The sequence below is a fragment of the Manis pentadactyla genome, chromosome 3, assembly GCF_030020395.1.
Source record: "Manis pentadactyla isolate mManPen7 chromosome 3, mManPen7.hap1, whole genome shotgun sequence".
Lineage (NCBI taxonomy): Eukaryota > Metazoa > Chordata > Mammalia > Pholidota > Manidae > Manis > Manis pentadactyla.
In genome coordinates, this window is record NC_080021.1 from 190961858 (window position 1) to 190987419 (window position 25562).

At 34.9% G+C, this 25562-nt stretch overlaps 1 protein-coding gene across 2 annotated transcripts in view; it reads right to left on the reverse strand.

The window, feature by feature from the left end:
- TEX10 (testis expressed 10) overlaps positions 1 to 25562 on the reverse strand; it is a 44858-nt gene that overhangs the window by 1226 nt on the left and 18070 nt on the right. Inside the window, exons 8-14 of one of the 2 annotated variants that reach the window (XM_036888382.2) lie at positions 24822 to 24997; positions 23380 to 23557; positions 19153 to 19235; positions 17464 to 17597; positions 6536 to 6616; positions 4703 to 4884; positions 124 to 334 (exon numbers count right to left, since the gene is read on the reverse strand). In XM_036888382.2, coding sequence (XP_036744277.1) covers positions 124 to 334; positions 4703 to 4884; positions 6536 to 6616; positions 17464 to 17597; positions 19153 to 19235; positions 23380 to 23557; positions 24822 to 24997 — 1045 coding nt within the window. Of the gene's footprint in view, positions 1 to 123; positions 335 to 4702; positions 4885 to 6535; positions 6617 to 17463; positions 17598 to 19152; positions 19236 to 23379; positions 23558 to 24821; positions 24998 to 25562 lie in introns of those variants that run through there. The other variant, XM_036888384.2, reaches the window with a different exon arrangement.

Below are 25562 nucleotides of genomic sequence, written 5' to 3' on the forward strand. Positions count from 1 at the left end.
CCTACAACTTTTCTAACCATTATTAATTCTGAGAATCAGCCAATGCACAAGAACCTGGCCTCCCAAGAGCACCTCCCAGGCCTTGTCCATGAATTGTACACGTCCTCATTGCATGCTTCTTACCGTGATATTCTTGATGATTTGCTGCACCAAGATGGCATTGGTCAACATATGAGTCCTGAGGGGTGCATGCTGAAGCAGCAGGCGAAGCATCTGGCCCACAACAGGCAGCTCCTCAGGCCCAGCTTTGTTTACTCGCAGGCTCTGCAGCATCAACCTAAGGACTCGAGGCAGGAGAGCCAGGATGGATACACAGACTCCCCACAGCTTGTCTCTACAACAACAGAGAGAAATGAATCAGGGAGCCAACATATACAGGAAAAGTGCCCTTTCCATATTTCCCAAAACAGAAAATGTCCTTTTAAGAAATGTACTTTCTGATAAAATTAGTAAGAATAGGTTTCATCAGAACTAAATAAGCAAATCCAATGAAGAATAAGCTGCTCTCCCCTATTTCATAGGTTCCAAGACTAGCTCCAACATTTTCACAGACTTTTAACAAGATAATTCTTGAAGCCCTAGTGATTACATAAAAGACTTAGAGAACAGAATGATCTACACATGCATATTGTTCTCCACCACTGGACATCATTCAACTGTCTGTTACACAACACAAAAATCGAAAGAGGAAGAATATCCCACTGGTAAGAAGGGAAGAACGGAACTTCCTCAAACTCTAAGCCTAATACTTGCATTCTGAGCCTCTTCAATGTTTTAGAACAGGGAGGATTTGCAGAGAAAGGTAAGCTCACAAGGAACTAAAACAGATTTCAGAAAGTAGCCAGTAAAGGGACTATTACTGCACTTCTAGGTCACAGAAGGCCAGAAATGGTAAATCCCACTTTCAATAAGCATCATTCTCTTGGTATCTTTATAGAGCAAAAATAAGTTTTATGATAGAAGTAAATGTAGCTAGCCTAACCACATTCTAGAAGAGTGCCGATTAAATGGAGTAATATCCTTTTGGAGGAAAAGTTCACAGCTGCTAAAGGCTCTGACCTTAGTCTGTTACAGTTACTGTACCAGCAATGCATAATCTTCCCAGTCCCAAAATCTTTCTAAGAGAATCTGACTACCTTAAGTGAAGAAGGACAGCCCTTTCACTATTTGACTAACTTCCCAACTTCACATATATGGATACTAAATCCATTCTAATCCAACCATCTCCTCTTATTTGAAGAGACTTTAATCTGCCTGTTGATTCATGCACAGGTAGGTCAGCATAGCCATGTACAAGGAGAAAAGAAAGACTGTAGACAGAGCTACTAATGAGGGAAAAACACAGCAGTAAAGAAACACAATCTAGAAGACAACAGAAAAAACTACTTTGGTCCCCACTGAGCTTTAAATTCCTACTTCCATAAAGTATGAGCCTTTTGATTTTATAAGTCACTCCTGTAATGGTCCACTACTTGAATTTGAGGGATTTCAAATAATTGCTAATCAAAACTGTGCTAAAAGGGCCTATGGGATCTGTATCCTAAGTATAGTGACTAGATGAGTAAAGTTTAGAATTCTACCTTCACACACTACAATCAAAGAAAACTGCCAAGCCAAGGACAAACAGAAGAGACCTGGGTACCAAGCAATGGAAGAAATACCATATTAACAGTCATTCTTAGGGTTTTCTAAGAGATGTCTTGTATAAGAATAATTTTACATATCCTATAAAGTGTTCAAAAAGACAGAACCAGGACTAATGAAGTTTCTGCTCAGCATAAAATAATGGTTCTAAACCACTCTTAAGAAACATGAAAGTTCAGTATTTTGCATACAATTTTCAGGAGTTTAGCTAACTCCACACACTTACGATATATTCTGGTCAGATAATGCCAACCTCCTCTTTGACTCCAAACACAGAGAACTACAGATAAAATTCATTTTTTAAAAATCATACAGCCAAGCTCAAAATCCAGTATGGGTGAAATTTCTAGGTGCCAGAAACTATGACAGAATTCATATAAAGTTACCCAACAGGGGTTAGAAATGGCTGTGGGATTTTAGGGCTGGGTTTTCAACAGCTAAGTGTTGGAAGCTGAGGCTTCAGTTCTCAGATTTAGGAGGCAGAGACCTAAACCTGGGCTCCTTGCAAATAGCTGGGAGCCAGGAAAACACAAATGTGAAACTCACCCGTAAGGAGGTCTCCACAACCTCCACAGAACTCTCAAGCAAAATGCACTCAGAAAAAAGGTATACAAATCAAAACACGAGTTTGTGCCACCCCGTGAAAGAATCTCCAGAGCCCACCTGACTCCCCAGAAAAGCGAGAATTCCCATGCTAGAGAAAAAAATACAGAACAAAACAAACTGACACGAACTTTAAAATAACACCAATAACTTAAGAAAAGGCAAAAATGACAAACAGCCAAGTAAAAACCCCAAATAGGTCAAGAAAAGAAAAACTCAATAAGAGGGTTGGCAAAGCGAAAGATGTTATGAGAGGACAGAATGAGAAGTTCCATATGTTTATAAGGGGACAGATATTTAGAGAGAACAGAAATAATGGGGGAGATAACAGAAATAATAGTACTTCCCAGATCTGACAATAAAACACCATTGTCAGATTAAATAGTAGTACACTAAGTCTAAAGCAGGATAAATAACAACAAGCTACACTAGTTCACATCCTGATTTACAACATAACAAAGATGAGAAAACAATAAAACCACAGAATAGATTACTATTCTATTATTAATAGATTACTACCTACAAACCAAGAAGGCTCAGTCTAACAGATTTTTCAATTACTAATGAGTCCAGAAGACAACAATAGTTTCTTCCAAGTACAGTGGCCACAGTCTTGAACAAACTGGCCAGGCCTGATTTTTTGATCAGCACTTAACATATCAAAGGCTCCCAGTAATTTGACTGTCACTCTCATTACACTTAATCTCACAAACACCTTCTGGGGCCAGAGCAGGGTGGGCAATAGGAGTAGCCCAAAAGAGAAATCTAAGTACCTAAGATTGGCTGCCAACATTTCCTTGTGACTAATGTCAGCCTGAGAGATACACAGGGTCCTGGTAATATCAACCTTTCCAATACCCAGTATAAAATACTTGAGGTATTTTAAACAGGCAAAAAGTATTACACTGAGTTTTGTTCGGTCCAGCCATATAACATCAAGCAAGATACTCCTCTGTAAGAAACTACAGAAGTTCTTTGAAACGAATCATCAAAGTATTTAATAAAGGGGCTATATTTCAAGCGACAAGTAATAACAAATAGCAATATTACTCTTTCACGAAGGGGGATGCTTATTACAAAGTTTTTAGAACCTTGAGAAGCTCCTTGTTATTTGTAAAGCCTTTTCTTGACCTATTAGACCTAATGCTTATGTGTAAGAAAAATACCATCAAATCTGTTTATGTGTAAACTTCAGTGCATTTACAGTGAAATCTCTAAAGTTATAAATACACACACACACACAAATGGAGAAAAATCCAAATGTCTGTTGACAGTAAAATGGGTAAGTTATGGTACATTCTTTTAACAGAATACTTTAAAGCAGTAGTACTGACGGCCAATCTAGCTCACAGCCTGTATTTGTAAATAAAGTTTTATTCAAATACAGCCACATCCACTCATTTACATATTATCTACTGCTGCTTTCATACTACCAGGACAATGTTAAATTTTCTGACAATAGACTATGACCCCCCAAAAACATGGAATATTTCCTATCTGACTCTCTGCATCAAAAAGTTTGTTGACCCCTGGTAACAGAGAAACACAAACGTGATTAACATAAATGTGAATTCTGGGGGATGCAGAAGAGAAGTGTAACACGGGAAGTATATGTGCGGACAATATTCTATTTCTGAACCTGGATGTTGCTTAAATGGATGTTCAGTTTATACCTACTCTTTATATCGAATTATACAGTCACATGAATATTTTTGACATTTAAAAGGAGAGATTAGAAAGACAAACATCAAAATGTTAATAACAGGTGATAGGATTTTTATTTTCTTGATGCTCATCTGTTAGTTTTTTAAGAACCTTCTGTAATGAATTTTAGCAGGCATACCAATAAGAATATAAACATAAGAATACTTTTTTTTTCCCAAGTAAAGTGAAACACTCCAAACAATTCTAGAAGCTTTAACCCAAGTATTAACATAGGAGCAAAAGTACTAATTAAAAACGCTGGCATCTCAGAACAATTTCCCTATATCCAAGAATTTAAAATTCTACTCTGGCTAGTTCTAATGAAAACCAAAACAAAATACAAAGACTTGTATCAATAAGACTTGTATTCTGAAGGTATAACTTTTTTCTTGCTAAACCTATAGCAATTATTAGTAAGGAAAGTTCTCAAGAAATCATGCCATCTAACTTCAAAGTTGTAGCTTCAATGAAAAAATAAAAACTAAGAATTCTTATCACAACACAAAGGGGATTCATGAAAGAACAAGGAAAAGGTTAGCCAGGTTTACAAACTCTGAAAGAGAATTTACAATCTTTCTAAAATCTAATTTTCTTTCAATCTTTCTAAAAATATTTATTTGTATATATTTTTATACATACATACATATTTGTATGCTGGCTTGTTTGGGGTAGGGATGGAAGAGGTAGGAAAAAATTTAAGTTGAAGAAGAGATAGGAAAAAATTAAAGTTGAAGAACACAAAAACTATTACCTCTTTCTTAGATGTTCTGCTTCTCCTTTCTCTAATGTGAGCAGAAAATAAAGAAGACTGTAGCAACAAGAAGCCAGAAATGGCAGTAGAGTCTCACTAAAAACACACGTATGATCCAGGAGCTTACAGATAACACCCAAAACACAGCCAGCTGTGCTGTCAGGAATTATAGTCAACCCAACCTAGGCAGAGAAAAATGAGATTAATGACCCCTTCACAACAGTCCCTTTCCCCAAGGATACAACCAACCACATTAACTGTAAAGTTAACCATATACCACTTCTACTGAAAACTAGTATTTGCCTAATACATGCATGCCAACCTACCACACCTTAAGATCCTCTTTTCCTTTCAGAATTTAATCCCTACATTAAATGACTTTGAAAACATACAAACTCAAGAAATACTTTTAACACAAAATCTACTGCCTCCCATCATGATCAAGTCTTCTGAAATGTTCTAGACATTACAATTCTACTAAAATTCTCCTAATGGTCAAAAATACTACTATTTAAAAGGATTATTTCATGCATCCAAAGAAAATCTTGATACTAACAATCACACTGAAATGATCTTCAGATTTTTCAGACTGGAAAACTCCAGTATGTAGCAACACCCCTATCCCAGGTAATTAAATGTACAAAACAGAGTTCATTTTACCATCAGCTTTCCCCTGCCCTTTGATTAAGCTGGTCATTCAGACATGACAATAGAAAATACCTGTACTGAAGGTGGTAAGATATTACTATACTGAACGCTGAACTGCTTTACTGCCCCAACACCTAGATAAGGGACATCACAGTATGCTAACTCATCTGGACTCTACTGTATAAACTATCATTAAGGTGGACTCTAACTTGTAACTGTATGTATGCATGGTTTAAATCTCCTAGAAACTACTGTTGCCATAAAAAAAGTCTGCAGGCTCTGAGGTCTTAACCTTTCCATCAGGCTGTGTGAAAACAGTGGTCAAGACTGACTAGCATGTTGCTCTTTTACTAGAGTAAAGAATGTAGTCAAAGGAAAGCATTTATCTCTGGAGTGGAGAAAAAGGTGGAGAACTTTGGAGACAGAAGGGAAAAGGATCAGAAGTTTGATAGCAGGAAGAAAGAGGACTGTGAATTCAAAGCAGTACTTTTCCAACTCAAGGGAAATAACATTTTAAAAGAAAAAAAAGGGTGTAGATGTGCCTATCAAATCCAAACAAGTGAGAGCCCCAGGGAAGATCAAATTTGGGGAGCCCTCCCTTGCACTATAATTCACTATTGTAATAAAAAGCCAAAAGTCAAAGTGTAAAATTTGGAGGAATTTAATAGCAAAAACCAAGGCATACTAAATGTGAATTTAATACTAATGGGAACAAAGGACACCCACTGGCCAGAAGACAAGTCAGTCTCATGGCTGATCTCACTGCTTCCAGTAACCAGGACTTGAGCCTGTCAGGTGACATCCCTACTTTAGATCCCAAATCTTCTAGATGGAAATTAGACCCTAGTTTGATACTGAATTTCCAATACACTGACACCAAGCACGTTAATTAAAGCATTACAAGTCAGAAGGACCTGAGGTACAATTTTAAGGCCCTTCGTTTCACAGATGTAGAAAGTCCTGAGAAAAGGGGATTTTCCCAAGGTCACAGAAGTAATTACTAACAGCCAGGAAAAACACCAAGATTTCTCAGGTTTCACCACAGCATCATGCTGTGAGAGGCCAGGGAATTATTAAGCTTAGAATTCTGGATACTTCCTCTCTCCTTGACTATGGCACACCCAATCTTAAACATTGAATTTCTATGCTTTTTTGTGTAACAGAAAAAAATTTAAGTATACTCACCAAATGCTTACTGATGGCACTTTGTAGGATATCAAAGCTCTGGTTTCGGGCAGGGATGACCAATAAATTGTGACAAACTGTCTGTCAGCAAAGGAGAAAACCAATAACCAAATCAGGACATTTTAGGTCAGAAACGAGTTCAATGAAATTTTGTTTGTTTTTTTTTTAACCTACTTGCTCTACACAGTAATAGAAAACAAAAAATGACTTTGAGTGTCAAAGGTCAAACAAACCTCACATATGGGCTGATTTTCCACATAATTCATTTATTAGACATTAATGAGCACTGAGCTCATCCTATTAAGTGCCATGCACAGGAAGGACAGAACAAGAAACTCCTCTCTCTCAGCCCTCAAAGTAGCTTACAATCTGCTGAGGTAGAGACACTATGTAAGCATTACAACTGAAAGATCTGAGTGATGTGAAAAAAAAGCTGACTAAAGCCTTTTCTCCATTTGGTGGAAAACATGCAGGAAAATACTTAATGATCCAGAAAATAGTACTATCTTATTCAAATAAATTGTAACACTGCCTCCTACTCCCCAACGGTAAAAGGAAAAGAACAGTCTACAGGAAAAGCAGCAAAGTAAGAGGGAGGTGGGAGTCAAGTCCCTGGTACTTTAAATTTTCTAAGCTATCAAGAAAATGAGAGGACAGTATCTAGTCCTTCAGAGACATTGTAACACAACTGCAGAAACTGATGAAGTATAGTGCCAAAAATGAAATACACAGAAAAATCACACGGAGAGACAAGGACTGATGGAAAGAAGAGTATCACTCTAGGAAGAGGACAATATCAAGCTAAATAAGAGAACTGTCAGTCAACCCTCAAAAACCAACAGCTCAATGTATTATTTCTCTATAAAACCTCTTGTACATTGATACCACCATTTTCACATGGCAATTTTTTCTTAGTTTTTATACTTATAGTAACAATATGACCCTTAACAAAGCAGAAGTGAAGGGTGCTGACGCCCATGCAGTAAAAAATCTGCATGTAACTTTGGCTCCTGCAAAACTAAACGACTAACAGCCTACTGTTTAACAAAAGCTGTACTCACTCAGAGTCAATTTACACATATTTTATGCTATATGTATTATATACCATGTTCTTACAATTAAGTAAGCTAAAGAAAAGGTTTTTTCATATTGTTGTAAATCTCCGAAAAGTTTAATATATTTACTGTAAAAAATCCACATAGAAGTATGCCCATGCCATTTAAACCAGTGTTGTTCAAGGGTCAACTGTATTTCTAATGCTATCTTTTTACCTCAAAACAAGCACAGTCCTTATTTTTATTAATAAGAAATAAATCACATTTAAAAATACCCATTCAATAATAAATACCCACTTAAACCCTTCCCTCTGCTTCCCTGTCCCTTTCTGATCTAAGTCTTTGAGTGGGGCTGAACTAGGTAAACATCAGCACTGAAGTGGGTGGGAGAACTGGAGTGGCCAGAACTATCCATGCAAAAGTAGAGGCAGACTGTCCCCAAGAGCTGGAATTCAAATGGGGTGAGAAGATGCCTTCATGGGAGAGGGGCAGCACCAAAAGGAGACTGACTACAGGCAGAGGAACTGATCAAGTAAATATAGTTAAGTAAACAGAAGCTAGGTTTCCCACAATTGGAAAAAAACAGAAGCTAGCTTTCCCACAATCAGAAAAGGCAGTTACAAGAGGAAAAGGAGACAACTAGAATGAACCCAGTAGTGGTAAACTGATTTCTATCCACTGAGAAGGTGTAGGAATAGCAACATCCAACAGCAATGACCACAAAGACAGTCGAGAAGTTGGTCTCTAAATACCATTCTCTTCTTAAAGGAAAACTGGGCTTCTTAAAGAAATACGTGATTGCAGGGCTAACCCAGGGAAAGTACAATATGAATCTGGAACAATCTTTGGTACAAGAAAGGAAGTACTCAGAGAAAAATGAGGACATGTCAAAAGAACAAAGCAGCCAGCTTCAAAGGAGTGCCAATGGCAAACAGGAGATTATCAAAATTAGTAATGACTACAAGGAGTTTTAACCTACTCAATAAAATATGAAACCATACTAACACCAATAAATGAATAGACTAAAAAAAGAATATGATACTTACACTGCTCCAAAGTATCTGATCATAAAATATTAATTACAAAGAGGAAAAATTAAACAGTATTTTTACTGCTGCCAAATACCATTTAATCAAATGACAGAAGTACATGACAAATCAAAACCATGCACCCCCTGACAGGATATGAGCACCATCACTTGTGTCATATTCCCACCAAATTTACATAACTTGAATCTAACCTTGAGGAAGCATAAATCCAAACTGAGGCGAATTTTACAAAATAACTTTCCTGTGTTCTTCAAAATTATCAAAGTCATGCCATGGGAATGATGAAGGAGATATCTAAGCTGGCCTGTGCATACAGTAAAACAAAAAATTGGACTGGATCTATACTGTTGGAACTAAACTAAGAATTAGGAGAAGTGCAAATTGTAGCACTCCAAAATCTTACAACCACAGACTATTTATTGTTAAAAGAACATATGGGATATGAACAGTCCCCAGGAATGGGGTGTTCTAGTTTATCTGAATTCTCTCAGACTGTTTAAGTTCAGTTGGACAATATCCACCATATCATAGATAAGTTTTCACAAATGCCTAAGGTGCCTAACTGGTTTTCTTGGTTTCACTGGAGATGGCTGGTAATTACAGGTATGCTTTGGTTAGGTAACTATATTCCTATTATGTTAATGTGTGTGCACAATTTAATTAGTAGTTTAAAACCTATCCATGCTGAAGTTACTCTACAAGAAGGTATGTCAAAGAAATAATCAATCTTCCCAAGTTTTCTTCTGCCTGCTACTTCTATAGCTTTTCTTCTTCCTACCTAATCACAACCTTTAAATAGAACTTGTGCCACATGTCGAATTTACCGAGTATCATAATTCTTCCAAGTGGTAAAGACACCTCAAGACAAATGCTGGGCATAGAAGCCACAGGGCATAAATATGCAAAGAAGTAAAAAGCTAACCTTTTCAAACAATAAGGCTTCTCTCTCACTTACCAACTTAACATTTCCCTGTATGGCCCCGGAAGATGACTGGTTAGCCAGAGACGGGTAAGATTCCTCAAGGGAGGAACAACCTAAGACAGGCACAGTCGCAGGGGGCCATCTGGTGAGAAAATGGGGAGCAGCAGAGGTGAGGCTTAGGACCTCCCCCCTCATGTTCTGAGAGAAATCTTCTACATACATGGATGTTTATTGCCCTCATCTAGCTCGGATTAACACATAGTCTACAGGCACACACCTGATCATCTACATTTGCTCTCTTACAACACTAAACTCTGTTTTCTACCTTTATCTGGTATCTACCTACCACTTCAGCATTTTATTAAAAATAATAATAATAGAGAAATGTGGTATCCACATATAAATCAAGTTTAAAAATCAAATGAATATTCATATTTGAACTATGTATAGTTCATAATGCATGAACAAAACCGAAAGCTTCTGTGATGACTGCCCTTGCACTGTTCACCATGTAACTTATTCACTATGTAAGAATTTGTACTCCATGTAAGAATTTGTTCGTTATGCATCAGAAGATTGGAGACTGACGAAAATTGGGCTTGGGGTGGATTAATGATTGTGCATTGAGTATTGACCCCCCTATACAGAGATTTGTTGTGGTTAACAACTATTTGATCAATAAATATGAGAGATGCCCTCACAATATATATATATATATATATATATATATATATATATATAAACACACTTCCAATTGTAAAATAAATAAGTAACCGGGATGTAATGTATAGCATAAGGAATATAGTCAAAATATTGTAACAACTTGGTATGGTGATACCTGGTACCTAGAAATATCATGTATATAAATGTTGAGTCGCTGTGTTGTACACCTGAAACTAATGTAATGCAATGCTGTTGTCAACTACCCTTCAATAAAAAAAAAAAAAAAAAAAAAAAAAACCACCCATGGATTCCCTAGTATTAGAAAACATGTTTTTTCAGAGTCTTCTGTGCCCCATTTGCTTTTTCCTATTATCCCAATTGCTTAATTACCATAGCTTTATAATAGATATCTAGTAGTATAATTCCTCTCACTTTATTTTTATTCAACACTTTCTTGTTATTATTGGCCCTCTGCCTATCAATGTAAATTTTACAATCACCTTTTCAATTTCCACAAAAACATCTGCTCTGATTTTGATTTGGACTACAATGAATCTACACTACAAGATTAATTTAGGGAGAAATCTCATTTTTCCAATGCTGGACTCTCCCAATACATTAGTATTAGATATCCCTGCATGTTTTTAGATCATCTTTAATATTTCTCAGTAATATTTTATAGTTTTCAAGGTCTACAGAGGTCCTCAGCCATTCTCTGGTGAAACTCTCCTTTAATCTACACTCAATGTGTGTGTGTGTGTCTATTACTAAGTATAGCCTTCAAAGGTCTGCAATGAGAGCTTATGTGTCCACTGAATCCCAGAGACACTTCCAGACTAGGAACTTACTAACCTAATCATTGTTTCTTTAGTACCATGAGTCACAGAAACTACCGACTTAGCTTTTTCAGTCTCTCTGCTTTTGCAGCTTAAGAATTTGGGAAATGCTGGGTGCTGTAAGAATCTAACCTGAGGACCCTTGAGATGGTGAAAAAGTTGGCAAGATTCTCTGTCCTCCAAAAGAGGCCATTTGATAAAGCCAAGTTTGTATCCTCCTAAACTGAAAGTAATTTCTGGTCTCCTCAGGTATACGCTGAATACAAAGCTATGCATGCACAAGGTAAAATTCCACAAGGCCAAAGAACAAGCAGCAGCTGTGAGCGAAACAATTCCCAAACATCAAGCAGAGAAATGCTTGAGTTCTAACCAGCCAGAATGGCAAATCTTCACAGAACACCCAGGTCATTCCCATGATACTCAGAAAAAGAACATACTTACAGCAGGAATAAATTAGCAGTAGGGCAGAGGTTGGCAAACTTTTTCAGTAAAAGGCCAAACAGTATTTTAGGCTTTGCAGGCCACATTAAGATTCTACCACAAATTCTTGTGTATTTTTGTTTCATCAACCATTTAAAAAATGTAAGCACCACTCTTAAATGAAGGGTGGCACAAAAACAGGGCTAAACCAGATTTGGCCTACAGGTTGTAATTTGCTGATCCTTGACTTAGTAAAGGTTACCTGCTCTGATAAACTACCCCAACAAAATTTAAAACCAAGACTCAAAAGGATAAAGCTGATACTCAACCTGCTCACCTGCCAGAACAGAACAGAGCACTCATAAAACAACAAAATCTACCACTTAAAATTACAATTGTCCTATAATCCACACAAATACTACTAGACATGCCATAAAGCATAAAAAATATGCCATACAACTGGGAGAAAAATTCATCAACATAAATGACAAAAAAATGATAGACTAAAACTATTATAAATGTTTAAGCAGTTAAAATAGTATGCAGAGAAACAAGATACAAAAAAAGCTCTTGAGATACAAAAGTATTTAAAATTTTAAATTAATTGGTCTTTGTTCACAGATGACATGATCACCTATGTAGAAAACACGAAACAATTGAGCAAAAAAAGAAAGACAGCTAGAACTAACAAGCAATTATAGTAAGGTTGCAGGATGCAACACTAACATAACAGAAGTCAATCACTTTCCTATATACCACAATGAACTAATGGTATTTGAAATTAAAATCACAAAACCATTTATATTATCACCCCAAAAATGAAATGCTTAGATACAAATTCAACAAAATATGTACAAGATTTTTATGAGGAAAACTATAAAACTCTAGTGAATAAAACTGAAAGAACTAAATAAATGGAGGATATTCCATGTTCATGAACGATAGAAAAGACTTTAATATTGCCAAGATGTCAGTTCTTCACAACTTGATCCATTTTGTGCAAATGCAATCAAAATTGCAGGAAGCCATTTTGTGGATACTAACAAACTGATTCTAAAGTTCACATAAAGAGGCAAAAGACTTAGAATAGCCAACATAATATTGAAGGAGAAAAGCAAAGTTGGACTGACACTACTCAACTTCAAAAAGTACTACCAAGTTTCAATAATCAAGTCAATGTGGCATTGGTGAAAGAGACAAAAGATCAATGGAACAGAACAGAGGACCCAGAAATAGACCCTCAGTCAGCTGGTCTTTGACAATGGAGCAAAGATTGTCTTATCAACAAATGGTGCTATTAACGATCAGATATCCACCTACAAAAAAAAAAAAAAAAACTAGACAGAGCACTTACACATTTCACAAAAATTAACTCAAAATAGAATAAACAAACCTAAGAATAAAATGAGAAACAATTAAACCCCTGAAGGTAGGAGGAAAACCTAGATGACCTTGAGTATGGTGATGACTTTCAGATACAATACCAAAGACACAATGCATTAAAGAAATAACTAATAGCTAGACTACATTAAAATTGAAAACTTCTGCTCTGTGAAAGATAATACCAAGAGAATGAAAAGACAAGCCACAGAAGGGGAAAAAAATCTTTGCAAAAGACACATCTGATAAAGGCCTGTTACCCAAAATATTCAAAGACGTCTTAAAAGTCAACATTAAAACGGCCCAATTAAAAAGTGGGCCGAAGACCATAACAGACACCTCACAAAGAAGAAGTGCAAACAAGCATATAAAAAGATGTTCACAACCTACATTATCAGAGATATGCAAATTAAAATAATAAAGAGATACCACTACACACCTATTAAAATGGCCAAAATCTGGAATACTGACACCACCAAATCTAGCAAGGATGTGGAGCAACAGAAACTCTCATTCACTGCTGCTTGGAATGCAAAATGATGACACAGCCACACTGGAAGACAGGTGGTTTCCTACAAAATTGAACACACTCTTACCATATGATCCAGAAATTGCTTTCCTTGTTATTTACCCAAAGAGTTAAAAACACATGTCCACACAAAACCTACACATGAATATTTATTAACACCTTTATTCATAATTGCTAAAATTTGGAAGTAATCAAGCTGTCCTTCAAGTAGGTAAATGGATAAATCATAAATCAAGACAAAGGAGTATTATTCAGCACTAAAAAGAAATGAGCTGCAAATCTATGAAAAGACATACGAGAAACCTTAAATGAACATTACTAACTGAAAGAAGTCAATCTGAAAAGGCTATATAACTGTATGTTCAAAATATATGACATTCTGAAAAGGGCAAATTTATGGAGACAGTAAAAAAATCAGTTTGCTAGGGGTTTGGGATAAGGATGAATAGGCAGAGCACAAAGGATTTTACAGCAGTGAAAATACTCTGTATACCATATAATGATGGAGACATGTCATTACACAGTTGTCCAAACCCACAAATGACTTCACAGAATACAGAACACCAAGAGTGAACTGTAACATAAACTGTGGGCTTTGGTGATTATATGAATGCAGATTCATTGACTGTAACAAATGTACCACTCTGGTGGGGATATTGATAACATCTGGTGGGGAGGAAGCCATATATATTAGGGAGGCAGGGGGAGCAGTATATAGGAAATACCTGTCCCTTCCCTTCAATTTTGTTGTGAACCTAAAACTGCTCTTAAAAAAATACAAAAAAAACTCTTAATTTAAAAAAGAAAACTTTTTTGGTTAGATTTAAGAGCAGTTTAGATACTGAGGAAAAGATCAGTGAACTTGAAGACATAGCACACTTTCTGAAACAGACAGAAAAAAAAACAAAGAAAATCTCAAAGTTCTGCAGGACAGATAAGGTAGTCTTAATACACATGTAATTGGAGTTCCAAGACGGGAAACCAAAACATTTTTCTGAAGGAATAACGTCCAATAATTTTTCCCAACACAATAAACTATAAACCTAATAAAAATCATCAATCATCAAGCTAAAAGAAACACAAAGAAAGTAACACCAAGTCATTAACATAATCAAACTGATGAAAGAAGTAATAAATCTTAAAAATATGTAGGACAAAAAGCATGTGGAGAAAGACATTATCAAAAAACAAAGATAAGAATGACTTCACAGATTATTACACATTACATTGTGGCATGAAGTGGTATAATATAATTTGAAGATACACTATGTTTAGTTAGAGAGAAAAAACACCTAAAACAAAGAGACACAGCTAATATGCCAAAAGTAGAGATAAAGTAGAAGCTAAAAATACTCAAACTATGAAAAAAATGCATCAGTCATGGTATCTTGCTGCAATGGAATACTATGCAGCAATGAAAAAGAATGACCTGCTGATTAGATTACTATAGATGTCTTACAGCGTACACTGAATAAAAACAAATTACTGAAAAACAATTATTTCACTTTTTAAATGTTCAGTGCTCAGAAAAAATGGTCACAAAAATACTAAGTAATAATGACAGAGTCCAAATAAGTGTATAGAGTACATTATTTTTATAAAAGGAGAAAAAAAAAGAACATATGTAGTCATTTATGAAGACACAGAAGATAACAGAAATACATTTAAAACTGGGGAGGCAAAATGGGTGGCTAAGAGAAAGGAAAGGGAAGAAGACTTCCACTATTATCCTGTTTTGAATTGTACTCTGTGAATACCTACTCAAAAACAAAGTCTCATTTTTAAAACATAATTTTGGTCTAGGAGATAAAACTTTAACAACTAAATATTCCTACTATACTAATAACTTCAAATGAAATAATTAGAAAAATTTTTACATTAAGGAGGTCAAAAACAATGCATATTTCAAATACTTTCACATGAAAAAGTCAACTTAAATACAGCAAAGTTTATCCAAAAGAAAACTGAAAACTTTTCTTAAGCAAACTTCAAAAATTAAAAATGAGACTTTCAGATTTTCCTCATTTATGTCACCATTTCAAAGACAGCAACCCTGAAGTCTAATATGTATCTGTGCCAAATATTCAGAAACATAGCTGATCACATTCTCATAACAACTGTGCCTTCACTTTACATAGATATGCTTGTGAAAAATTTAAATTATCAGTGTAAAATTATATGAGATGTCCAAGTTACCAAAAGAGACACTGGCAAATCTATGCCTGAAAGCTGGGACTCACATAATCCCCATACATCATGAATCTCCAATACATCATGATAGTTTAAATGTATTAGAAAACAGTATGTTCTTTAAAAGAACTACCCTTATTATTATTAAGGCCTTAACTTCAATCTACCTTTCTTATCTCTCTTCATTTACTGTGGAATAAAATTCCAAATATTAAATAATTAGGCTGGTTACCCAATTCATTATTTATTTTCACTTTTTAAAATCCAGTATTTTGGGGAAGCCTACATATAAAAATGCTACCAGGCACTAGGGTAACAGAGAGAAGATAAATGTCATTGGGATGACCTAAGTACTGTGACTAGAGTCGAACAAAGCCACGAGAGAACTGTGTTAAGTATCTAGAAAAGACATAGCTCTAAGAGATAGGAAGAACATGCAGAGTATTCAGAATAGAATGAAAGAAGTAAACAGATCAACTGAATAAAACCAACTGGCATAGCAACAAAACAGAAAAAGTAGGCTGTAACTTGAATCTTGGGACTACCCTGTTGAGGACACTGACAAGATTATAAAAAGGCTTTTGGTCTGGCAATTAGAGGAGCTAGAAGGAAAGAACATATTCAGTGTTCTGGCTAAGGCTTTCTAAATCATTAAAGGAAAATCAGCCAACAGAGAGCATAACCTCAAAATTTACAGGAAAAACTCAAACCAAAATTATGTGATGACATAACTGCATTCTTAATGGGCAAGCACTTTTTAATGAAAGGGAAGAAAGTGAAAAAGTAAATAACAGAAATTAATTAATATAGAAATGTCTTAGAGGATCAGATCCTTAGTGTTAATGTTTATGATGTGTTTGCATGTTTAGTTTTATGTATTTGTAACATATAAGACAATTTTACCTATTAGGGTAAAAAATCAGCCTTATAGTTCATTTAAAGTATACCTATAATTAATTTAGAGATGTCACTTTAATTTGAATTTCATTGTAAACAATACCAAACTAAAGATATTAAGACTATTCATATTTATACCTAATTTACTAAGATATTGAAGACTTACTTTAACATTTGTGAAGGTGTGTCAGAAAACTGAGCTACCTAACAAAAAGCAAATATATTAAGTAATTTTAACCAGGTTAATAAAAGGAACTAAGTATAACCAAAGACCCCTTTTTAAATGATTACTTAGACTTAATATATATTAAAAATAAGATTTGTTATTGTAACAACTTTGTATGGTGATAGCTGGTAGCTAGAATTATCATGTATATATAAATGTTGAATCACTGTGTTGTACACCTGAAACTAATGTAATACTGTGTCAACTACCCTTCAATAAAAAATAATTATCTACAAAAAAAAAAAGATTAAAAAAAAAATTAAGATTAGAAAGTTGAACTTTAAAACTTAAGGAAAATGAAATTTTAAATCTAACTTTAATAAACTATATACTAATTCTTAAAACCAAAGGAACTGCTCAATCTTTTGTTCAAAAAAAAAAAAGCCACCTTCAAGGATACCAATTCCTACTTAAATCTTTCCCATCTTTCAATACCAAGTCAAACTTTTCCTTTTACATGAAACCTTTCTTCTTTTCCATAGATGGATCTAACCTATCTATCCTATGCTAAGTTGGAAAAAATAAAATTTGTCTCTATCATTCAAACTGCTGATTTATTCTATTCTAATGACATAATTTTAATGAAAAACACTCCCCTTTTAGAACATAAATCTGTCCACGGTAAGTGCTTTCAGAACACACAGATCATGTACACTACTTTGTGTCTCTAAGAACATCTCAGATGACATGATCCTATTTTATGGTAACTATTAGTGGCTGATGAACTGATTTAATATTTGTCTTTTTAAATGCACTGTTACCTCTGTTATATCCCAATGGTGTAAAAATTGATCCAAGTCCGTAAGGTAAAGCAGCACAGGAGAAAGCTGTGTCTGGATGACATGAGGAACTCCTCGAAGGCTCTGAAGCCAAGTCAACTCCTCTTTTGAAAACCCTAATTTGAGTACAAAGGAAGTCAATTTAAGGAAATGAATAAACTACAAAGCAAGTGACATTCTTTGTAAATTTTTAAAAATAGCGATGACTTCAAGTTAAGTTCTTTAAGCTATCTTGCTTTCTCTAAATTTCTGTATTTCATGCAATATTTAGCAAAAATGAATTGCTTGCAATGGAAGTAGTAAAATTGACATAATTATGTACACAAGGATGTGTTCTGACTCAATCTACAATATAGCAAGAAACACGTTTTACCGCTTATACTGTGGACTTTACCACTCTCCCTTATAGATGTGCAAGGCATATAATCCTTCCAATTAACAGTAGTTTTAAAAAAGCAAACTAACAAATAAAAGAACGTACTCCTTCATACATATACAAAACTCTATAGTCTCTTGCATAATGGCCCTCAAAATGTTTTAAAACTATCTCTGCTGAGTCTTTTTTTTTTTTTCCTTTTCAGATAGTTCCTTCAACTACACTTCATACAACAAAATTTCTGATTCTTTTACCACCCTTATTCCACTTAGCCTGACCTACGTAGGCAATTGGCCGTAGTCACTCCTGAAAGATAGTTCTCAGAATGATCAGAATCCCAGCAATGTGGTCTAACTCCAGCTGTTTTGATGTTCAGATCACTGTATTTCTATGAACACAGCTTGAAGAGTCATCATCTAGTGTGATAGCCACATCACAGCAGACTCCTAATGAGTTTTCTAAAACTGCTAAACCTTTTGATAGGTACTTTTATTAAAACCTAAAGCCCCCCGCTTCTATCACAAATGTATATATCTAAAACTATTAAACATGTAGGAGTCTACATTTATCTTTCATATAATATTTATTTTGCCAGATTTATTCATTATCAGAACCTGTCAAGTTCTTTTTGGATTCTGACTTAATATATTTGTTAAGACTTCTAATTTCAAGTCTTCAGGAAATTTCAAAGAATCTCATTATCACCTACGTTTAAAATGGAAATGTTGAAATAGTACAATCATTTAAAACAATAATAATAACACTTACACATCTAACAACATTTCTAGACTCATTTTACCAATTTTGCTTTCAGGGCAAATGGAATGTAGAAAACAGTTCATCGAAATCTGATGCTCTTCCTGTCAAGCTGAACATTTTAAACATGTTTAAAATAAATATTCTCTTCATCATTTTTAAAAAGTACACAATGCGACTTTCTCTAGCTATCTGAAAGAGTTAATGTATCCAATTCACTGTAAAGAGAGGTAGAAGTGAAGCTGAAAAATAGTACTAAGAAGGAAATAAAAATATCATTTGACATTCAAATAATCCCCAAGTTTTTGGTATTTGTACCAGGAGAGATTTAAAGATGAATAATACATCTCCCTGCCTCCAGAGGCTAACAATACAAATATTCCTTCAAAGATTTCTACTTATTAATCAGCGAAAATCATTCCAAGATAGACTGTCCATCATCTCTAAAACTTAAAACCGAACAGGTAAGACAATAAATCTTAGGATAATCTTCATACCAGGTTTTTCCTTTCCTTAACCTGGCAAGTGAATGTGGTTACCTGTAAGTGTTGAAAATAAGAAGCTGAAATAGTCCACATCACTTATCAGCCAGTCTGAGTATCTCCAGCCAGAAAATGATGATCTATATAATAAACAATGGGAGAACTATTACCGGAAGTGCCCAACTTAAAAGACTCAAAAATAATAGCACAGTATATAACCATATTACTTTACTGAAAACAAGTATGACTAATAGCTTTAAAAAAAACCCATAATTTGCATTAACTTTCATATAAGGGCTCAAGTACCAAAATATGGAATTTTTAACTATCAACACATATATATTTATGTAGTTTATTAGAAAGCGTAACTGGACAACACATATGGTATAACTGGGAATTTCCACACTACCTGAAAATCAGACTATAAGGAGCCAAGTGAAGTTTCTCTTTTCAATAATAGGTTCAGCTACTAGTTATCTACTACTTGGTTTGCAGTCTTACCTTGCTTGCTTAAATGAGGCTAGTTTAAACAAGCTCCAGTTCCTACTTAAGCAAAATTATCTTAATTAGGCAAAGAATGCTTCCATTTAAAGCTACTCTAAAATAACTATGTGTTCCTATGCTTTGCAAAGCCATAACTAGGTCTACTTCACAATAGTGCAGTTAAAGTATTGGTAAGGAACTCAAGGGAATAGCTAAATGTAAAGCAGCTTCTCAGTAAATGCAGATTATCTAGTTCCTGCTGGAAGATCAGTTTCCAGTGACTTTTTAAAAAACTGTCTTCAAGGTAAGGCTAAGAAGAGAATAGAGCAAATGTCAACATGGATTCGGCAAAAAAGACTGAGAATGATCAGATCCAACAAGTTGAAAATACAAATCTTACCAGGTATTTGAATAAGTGTCATAAAAAATAAGGAATCTGATTCAAATAAAAGCACTTAATAAATTTTTACCATTAAAATAATTATATTTATTAATATTCTTAAAATTTGGGAAATTACAATAATGGAAATATCCATCTGAGTATTATTACAACCAAAAGCAAAAAGTTTTGAAGGGAATATCACAAGCTAAGAGGTTATAAAAAGCCAGATGCTCAATGGAAAGGAGTAGAAAATCGTAGTTTCTAGAAAACCCAGTGAAAACAGGAATCAACTCTGCCATCCAATGGCTAAAGAGGGTATTAGCAAATTCATCTAAGAGTCAGATACAAATGGAAAGCAGTGTTATCTTATCACACTATACTTGAAACTATTATGACCATATACCCGGCCTGAGCCAAAACACTTCTGAGAGTAAAAGGGGATGCTATTACTAATCATGCTGGGAAGAAATAGGTAAACTGGAACTGCTTCTGGCCGACCAGGGCATATATTCACCCTTAAAACCCAAGCCAATTTTCTAAGCCTAAGAATTTCTCCATTCTCAGAGATTTTAATCTAACAGCATAGATTAACTTTCCATATTCATGTCTTAAGTTCCCCATAATCAAGTTGCATGTAAATAAACTAGCGGCAGAGAGGATAAGGAATGAGGAAAGGCCAGTGGAATAGTAGCATTGTAATGGGCCAAAAGTCAAAGTCTAAAAAACTGTAAATGGGTGATAAAGAAGGTAGAGGCAGCAATTCAAAGTACACTTATTAGGAAATAAATGAACACCAACATTTTTTAGCTGATGGGTTTTTCACACATTTAACAAACATTCTTTTTTTTGGTAGTATCCAGCTCTTAAATCAACTGATAAAACAGGGTGTCAGAACTACAAAACCTCAAACTGGATCTCAGTCCAGTTAATGTGACAAAAGTCAGAAATGATTAAAAGTCTGGCACAGTGCACAAGATAGATGAGACGGAGAAGCAAGACTATTATAACAGTACAGGTGAGAGATAATGAAAAGTTGGCTCGCTTAAGGGCATACTTTGAAAAGGGGATATTTTGAAGAGAGAACCAAAGATATGTAACAACCCAGCACACATCTGATGGAACCAAACATTCTTCTTAAATTCTAAATCTAAGAAAAGGGAGCAATGATAATGGCATTGGCCCAAGAAAGCTGAAAAGTCCTAATTTTGTATAATTTTTTAAAACAGAGATTTGTTTGAATGGGAACATTCCACCCAGAGAGAGACAGGAGGTGTACTAATAGGCCCTGTGAAAATACTAACTTGGTGGAGAAAGCAAAATTTAACACTCACATCTCAAACTCACAAAAAACATCTCAACACTCACCAGTCTCCACAGAAAAAATTAAAAGACTTCTGAAAACATCTTTGACCAAAGTTCTTAAGCATAAGCAAATCATAACTGATGTAAAGATATTAAATACAGCTTCTAAAGATAATCAACTTCAAGGTGTTCATAAGATGATTTTAACCAAATGTTAAAATAGATTCTCCAACTATAGTCATAGGAAAGGACCAGAGTGCCCTCTACTGGATGCTGGTAACATAAAACCACTTAAGTTAGAGAAAAAGAAATAACATTTAAATTTTTTTAAAGGCCTACCATTAAATTAGACAGAGAGCTTATATTAGACAAAGAGCAGGGTTTTTTTTTTTATTTCAAAGAAACACATGGGAAATGAATAAATGTGAAAATGCTTAAAAATAAGACCAACACTACAGTGTGTGTGGGGCACGGGGAGGGCTGTGCAACACAGAGAAGACAAGTAGTGATTTTACAGCATCATACTATGCAGATGGACAGTGACTGTGAAGGGGTATGTGGGGGGGACTTGGTGAAGGGGGGAGCCCAGTAAACATATGTTCTTCATGTAATTGTAGATTAATGATACCAAAAGAAAAAAAAGAAAAAAGAAAAAAAATAAGACCAACACTCTAATGTTCACACACATGTAAGAAACATAAAACACATGTTGCTAGCAGCTCTCTTGTGCTAAAAGGTAAGGTTATCATCATTTATGAATACTCTGAGTGACTTACATTCAAGCCTTTGTCCTATACTGGTAGAAAGACTGGCATACAAAGGTAAGGTTTACTAATAAAATGAGCTATTCCTACTTTACCTGGGATAGGAGATTTGCATAAGAAACCACAAGGAAACTAGTCTATTCAGCTACAGCCTAGATTTCAATTTCTGCCTAAAACCATTATCAGATCATCTCCATAAGCTACTATCAGTAAAAATATTGCTGTATACTAAAGTACTATGACTGAAGATACACATGAGGTGTTTAAGGATACTTTGAACATTCCCAATATGAAACAGTATTAGTAGGAAAGCTTTCAAAGTAAAATGGTGCAGCAACTGTGGAAAAGAGTATGGCAGTTCCTCAAAAAATTAAACTGTGAATTACCATATATTACTTCTTACTTCTGGGTATACAGCCGAAAGAATTAAAAGCAAGGACTCACACAGATATCTGTATACCAATGTTCACAGCAGCAGTATTCACAATAACCAAAAGGTCGAAACAACCAAGTGTCCATCAACAGATTAAAAAACAAAAATGTAGTGTGTATACACAATGGAATATTGCTCAGCCTTAAAAAGGAAGAAAATTCTGGCATATGCTACATGAAAGAACCCTGAAGAATTATGCTGAGATACGCAAAAGGGACAAATGTATGATTCTACTTTCATGAGGTACCTAAGAAAAGTCCAATTCAGAGACAGGAAGTAGAGAGTAGCGGTTACCAGGGGCAGAGGGAGGCAGGGATGAGAAGTTACTGTTTAATGGGTACAGACCTTCAGTTTGGGATGCCAACAAAGTTCTGGAAATGGATGGTGGTGGTGCTGACTACACAACAATGTGAATGTATTTCACTCACTCTACGCTTTTAACTATGTACTTAAATTAAAACTGGTTAAAACGGTAAGTTTTATGTTATATACATATTTTGCCACACATACAGGAAAGATTTCAGGTGATTCCGTCTGAATCCACAACCTTATTTATTTCACCAGCTATATTAAACCCTGAGGTTCCATGAAAGGAAGGTCTGTATTTTAATTCTGTAACACCAAAAGGTTTCAGCATAACACTCTCACCTACCACTGAACCCGTACCACTGCTTTTGATCACTTCAACCCTATTTCTATCTATCTATACAAATCTCTAAAGAACTTGAAACAGTCTTACTCTAGTGAACTTAACTACTCTATTTAGCAATAACATCAACAATTTTAATTGTTGAATTAAGAGCAAATAAAGATAGTAGCAGTATGTGACTTAAAAGCCTTCTGTAGTTCAAGAATTGTCAGTGAAAGAGGTCAGGGGAAAAGATTGTATGTTAAAAATACAGCTCACTTGAGCATGCTACCTCATGTGCAGTATCCCAATAAGCATGACAGCCAAACTTGAACTGAGTCTTCCCATAATACAGCAACGACTCAACCGAGAAAGCAAATCAGCAGGCAGACTGGGTAGAAAATACACAAGCTGGACCAAGCGCTCCTGAGACTCCGCTGGGAGAACCACCACACTGCCTTCTTGTGGATCTAGTGGAGTAGGTAGACACATTAAATTTAACTATAAAAGATATACAAGACAGGGATTCAATTAATAAAATTGGTTATTTTCAGTGTTTTGTTGAATTCTAATATATCAATTATATGAAAAAAGTTTTATCGTAAAGCATATATATATACAGCTTAAAATACTTTCTAAGGTAAAACACTGAACACAATTATATAAAGACATATATACTTAACACTGTAATAATTTCATAACACCCAAGTGTCTTATTTGAAATAAGAATTTTGGGGGAAAATGGATTGGACCCAAAGCAAAACGGTAAAAACAAGCACCTTCGCTAACAGTGGCAATTATAGTAGCATCCTAATTTAAACTACACACTCTCCTCCACACAAGCAATACTGAGGAAAACAGATTTAAAAATACAACCCACAAAGGGTGGAAACAAACCAAGTGCCCATCACCTAAAGAATGGATAATTATAAGCAATATACCCATACCAGTGGAATACTACTCAGTGCTGGTATATGCTACAACATAGATGAAAACTGTATGCTAGGTCCAAAGCACCACAGTATGTATTTCAAGTTAGAGGAAAATGTCCAGAATAGGTAAATCCATAGAAACAATGAGTAAACTAGTGGTTGCCAGAAGCTGGGGACGGAAGGTGTAGAGAGGGGCTACTAATGGGTATAGTTCATTTTGGGGGTCATAAGAATATCCTGGAAATACACAGGAATGATGATTTCATCATCTTAGGAGTATGTTAAAAATCAGTGAAATGTACATCATAAAATGGCAAATTTTGTGGTATGTAAATTAGATATCAATAATATAAACTTTATATATGTACATATATCCCAATATGCTTTTATTGATATTTTTGCTTAAAATATAAAATAGTTCTAGGGATGAATTAAAGAAGTATTAATATGTGGAAATCATATAAGATATCCATTATGATTAAATTACTAATTTGTCACCAAAGCTTCAAAGGATTTTTTTTTTTAAATACCTGATCAATTTTGAATCTTTGAATAGCAGGTGATAATAAAAGACAATTTAAGAATGAAAAAGCATCTACAACCATTAACTTTGTAAAATTATTCTAATAAAGGATTCTTACTATTGAACATGAATTTACTGTTTGATATTTTATTCTGGCAATTTAACCAAGGTATAACTAATTAAGAATAATTCAAAGGAAAGACAATCTAAAGACACCCCCTTAGAAACTTCTTTCTTAAATTGGGGTAGACCAGATTCCTTAAAAAGTTAAACTCTTACTATAGATTTGAAGAGCAGTGGCTTGTAAGCTTCTTAGTAGGTCTTTGTTTGCTCGTGCTGCAGCTGTATGGATAATATCAATAAGCTGTGTTGAGAGCTCAGGGTTTCGGGAGCCAAGATGAGCAAGCTGCAATGGTAAACCAGCGAGCCAGCGAGATAACACTTTACTACGATACCTAAGAAAGACCAAGAACAAAATAAAATACAATGCTCAAAGACAAGAGAAATACATTTAACTTAAATATATCACAAAGTGACAAATCATCTACCAACAGCATATTTACTCATTTAAACATTTGAGAACTTACAAGAATAGCAGAATCATTTATTCAGCCCTAACACTTTCTAAGGTTTTATCCACTGAATTAAAAAGTTCATGTAATTTGCGGCTCTAAGTTGTATTTTTATCTTGAAGGACAGATGCCACTTAACTCTTTATGTACTATTTATCCTAACTAGTGTTAATTATTATATTAACTCCTTAACGCATTCAGTGTCGAATGTCCCCACACTAAATGGCTTAGAATTTGTGCTATTTCAGTTCCTTAGTATACTTGCTGAATCTCCAATGTCTCCTTACTCAGGTAACAACAATCACTCTTGCTGTGCCTCAAGAGCTCAGTGATTTTAAATGACCTTTTTGTCAGACCTAACTTAAGTCTCAGTTCTGTTACCCATGACAGTCACCAACTTATTTAACCTGAGTTTGTTTCCTTCTGTAAAATGAAAGTAACAGTACCT